The sequence below is a fragment of the Zea mays genome, chromosome 9 (genome assembly GCF_902167145.1).
Source record: "Zea mays cultivar B73 chromosome 9, Zm-B73-REFERENCE-NAM-5.0, whole genome shotgun sequence".
Taxonomy (NCBI): domain Eukaryota; kingdom Viridiplantae; phylum Streptophyta; class Magnoliopsida; order Poales; family Poaceae; genus Zea; species Zea mays.
This window is the reverse complement of record NC_050104.1, coordinates 144,780,937-144,784,352: the sequence shown is the minus strand read 5'-3', so window position 1 is coordinate 144,784,352 and position 3,416 is coordinate 144,780,937. Positions and strand designations below refer to the sequence as shown.

The following is a 3,416-nucleotide window of genomic DNA, read 5'->3' as shown; positions in this document are numbered from 1 at the left end:
CTCATCCCCCTTTTCGAGCGGTATGGCGACTGACTGGGCTCCGATATCAATTGTCAGCGACCTTCCCGGCCCAGTCCACTCAACGCTACACCTTTGGACGTTTCCCGGCGCTCGTGGCCTAACACAAGCGAGCCTCTTCACTCGCTCTCAAAACCCAGGCTGTGAGAGGAGTGGAAATCTAGCTTATAAGCTCACCACGGCTTCCTCCGGCTAGAGAGGTGGTACTAAAATCGGGCGCTGACGATTGGGCTCCTGACACTTCATCAGGTTTGCAGAAACATCTAGTGGATCAGCTCGTACGATCGCGTGTATATATGGCATCTACTGTTCATCAGGTTTCCTGATATTCCTGAGTGATTTTTCGCGTGTATATATGGCGTCCTTGGTTGCTGGGCACTGGCAGTGTAGCTAGAGTTGCTTCCTGGTTTGTGGGTGGTCGCATGTATCTTGGGTGCTTCCAACCGTATCACATTGTGTTCCTCATCAGTAAACAGAAGCAAATAAGCAATTCACTCTTTGTAAATTATGACATCTTATTCCATTCTCTACGGATACTCCATCGACCCCCGAGACAGCTATATTTATAAAATCGCTGCACAGCAGCAGTGCGGCGCTGCGAATGATTCACACACGTACGGCTCACAGCTAGTGGCCGTAGAGTTCCTGGTGGGCGACGACGAGCCGCGCCCGCGACCGCCGCTCGATGGTGTAGCGCAGCTGCTCCTTCACCCGCCGCAGCGCCAGGAGAACGGACTCCACGTCGCCGCGCCCAGCGGCGGCCTGTCGCTGCGGCTCAGCTAGAACGATCGCGAGCCTGTCGCTCTCCTCTTCTTCTTCCTCCTCGTGACTCCTGCCACGGCGGACCTCTCCTGCCTGCGTTCTTGGACCGCCGCCTGCCGCGGCTGCAACGAGCTGGGGATCTACCAGCACCAGCGCTAGCGTGTCGTCGCTCTCGTTGACGGCTTCTTCGGGTTTAGCTGGGCCACAGCCACGGGATGATGCATCGAGGTGTTGCCTGCCACAAGAACACATCGCACGAGTCATATATGCAGGCTGCAGACAGTAGAACGCGTGGGAACTGGGAACCAAAAGAAAATACTAAGGGCCTCTTTGGGAAGGCTCCCAAATGCTCCGGCTCCGGCTTTTTATGCTGCTCGGACTCTGACCACGGAGCCACCTTCCCACGGCTCCTGAGAGAGAGCCCTTCGCTGTGAGAGCGTGAATTACGAACCGACGGAGCCGGATACCCAGAAACCAACGCAAATGGGCTGTTGGGTGCCGGTCGGCCAAGAGCCGGAGCGCTCAGGAGCTCATCCAAACAGGCCCTAAGGCCGTGTTTGGTCTGAGTGGGCTAAATTGGAGCCCGTCACATCCATGTTATTTTTTATAATTAAACTGTATTTAATACCAGTTCGATCCACCGGTGCTGTACAATGTCCGTCCACCTCCCCCATCCAATGCAGGCATGCATGCTATGTGCTACACTAAAAGGCAATCATTCTGTTCTAAGGCAAAGGGAAGCACTAACTGTTTCCTCTGTACCAAACATGGTGAAAGATGTCCATTGGAGAGCTACCATCCAGGAGCTCAAAAAAAAAAAAAACAGACATTTAAGAGGAGGAATGCAAGTCTGGAAGAAGGCAGTTCCTCTGGACAAAGACAGTAGTAACAAGGAAGCTAAAAATCCAGCAACTACGATGATGAAAACCAAAACAAATACTTAAACTAAGCAAGTCTCTCTCTCTCTTTTTTACCAACAAGAAAGTTCACTACCAATTGGCACTGAGTTGATCTGCACGCGAACGTACCTCTCTGAATCACGGTCACAGCCGCCGCTCCCCGCCGAACGGCAGTTGGTGGTGTGTCCGGCAGGATCCATGCAAGGACCAGGCTGGGATTGCTCTGACGCAACGGAGCACCAGCTCCCGTCCTGGGAGGACGAGTTGAGCTGGGTGCACGATCCCTCCGACGACACGACCCTGTCGGCGTCTCCGGAAGGAGCGGATGGCGCAGAGCCATCGGTGGTCAACGAGCCAGGGCCGTTCCTCTCCTCCGCCTCCGCCCCCACCTCCGCCTCCGGCGCCTGGTGACCGGAGCGTCCGTTGGAGTACAGCGACCCGGTGGAGCCGTCCGAGAGCCCGACGTCCAGAACCTTGAGGGACTCCAGCTTCCTGATGGCCCTCCTGAGCCTCCGCTCCGCCCTGTTCCTCACCTTGACCTCGTCGGCGAGCTTCCTCTCTAGCTCGTCCAGCTGATGCAGCCGGCCCCAAGCCCCCAACCGACCGTCAGAATCGACAGAAGAGAAGAGAGTTGGATCAGTATATGGGATGGGATGGGAGCCAATAGGAATTAAAAGATGGCGGGGATTAGTACGCGGACTGCTGCTTGCTGCAAATGAAGGTGGGATAAGATAAGATGTGTAGTGGTTGTGTGTATACCCTTTTGGCCAGTTGGTCGGCCTCCTCCTTTGCAGCCTTGGACGCCACCCTCTCTGCGAGAAGCCTCCCTCTCAGGCACTCCACCGTCCTCATGCCACCGCCACCGCCATCCCCACCGCTCACCCTGCAATCAATGCGACGACGCACAAATGCAGAGCTAGCCAGCTCAGAGATTTGGTACTAGGAAGGATCCCACTGGAAATGCGGAGCCACCAGCAAGCAGCTCAATGCAATGCAAGAACTGACACTCCTAGCCCCCAGTTTCGAAAAAAAGGAAAGGGAATGATGCTGGAGTCGATCCAAATGTAAAGAAAAGAAAAGGGAATGGTGCCACCAGAGTTTCCAAATGAAAAGAAAAGAAAAGAAACGGATGCTGGGAAGGGGGCCAATGCATGAACCCATCCACGAACGCAAGAAAGAACGAACGAAGCATCTACGCCGGGAAACATAGCGACCTGCATTGCGCCGCCTGCGCAGCCATTCTCCGATCCTTCCCGACTCTGACTTTTGAGCTTGTGATATTGATACCGGATGTTGCTTGGGCTGTGGGAGACTGGGAGTGCTGTGGGTAGGTAATCTGCGCAGCCTTTGGCGGCGGCCCCGGGGCGCTTCTGCTTCTTGCGTGCGGCTCTGACTTTTGAGCTCGCGGGCAGGGGACGGCGCGGCGGCTTGAGGCGGAAGGTGTCGGACGGACGCCTCTGTTCGGGGCGTGAGGCGTGAGGTGACGAGGCACCGCGCCGCGCCACAGCCCACAGGCACAGAGCACTACGCTCCCTGTGGGATGTCTGGGACACTGGGAGAGGACAGAGGAGTACCAGCGCCGAGGCCTCGAAAAGAAGCGTAACAATGGGGGGCCGGCCCGGTTTTTGTCCGCGAGACCGTGAACGCCCGCCCGTGAGGTGCGTTACTGGCGTCACTGGAAGCATCCCCTATCTTTCACCACACACTGCCCTGCTGCAGTACTACATTCTCTTCTTT

General features: G+C 56.0%; 1 protein-coding gene across 1 annotated transcript; it reads right to left on the bottom strand.

Moving 5' to 3' along the window:
• Positions 1-553: 553 nt before the first annotated feature.
• Positions 554-3,331, bottom strand: LOC100274758 (uncharacterized). Its single transcript, NM_001360651.1, has 4 exons — positions 2,894-3,331; positions 2,439-2,562; positions 1,809-2,251; positions 554-1,015 (listed from the first exon to the last, which is right to left on the bottom strand). The coding sequence occupies exons 1-4, from the start codon at positions 2,917-2,919 to the stop codon at positions 646-648; spliced, it is 963 nt and encodes a 320-aa protein (NP_001347580.1). The 5' UTR covers positions 2,920-3,331; the 3' UTR covers positions 554-645.
• Positions 3,332-3,416: the final 85 nt, after the last annotated feature.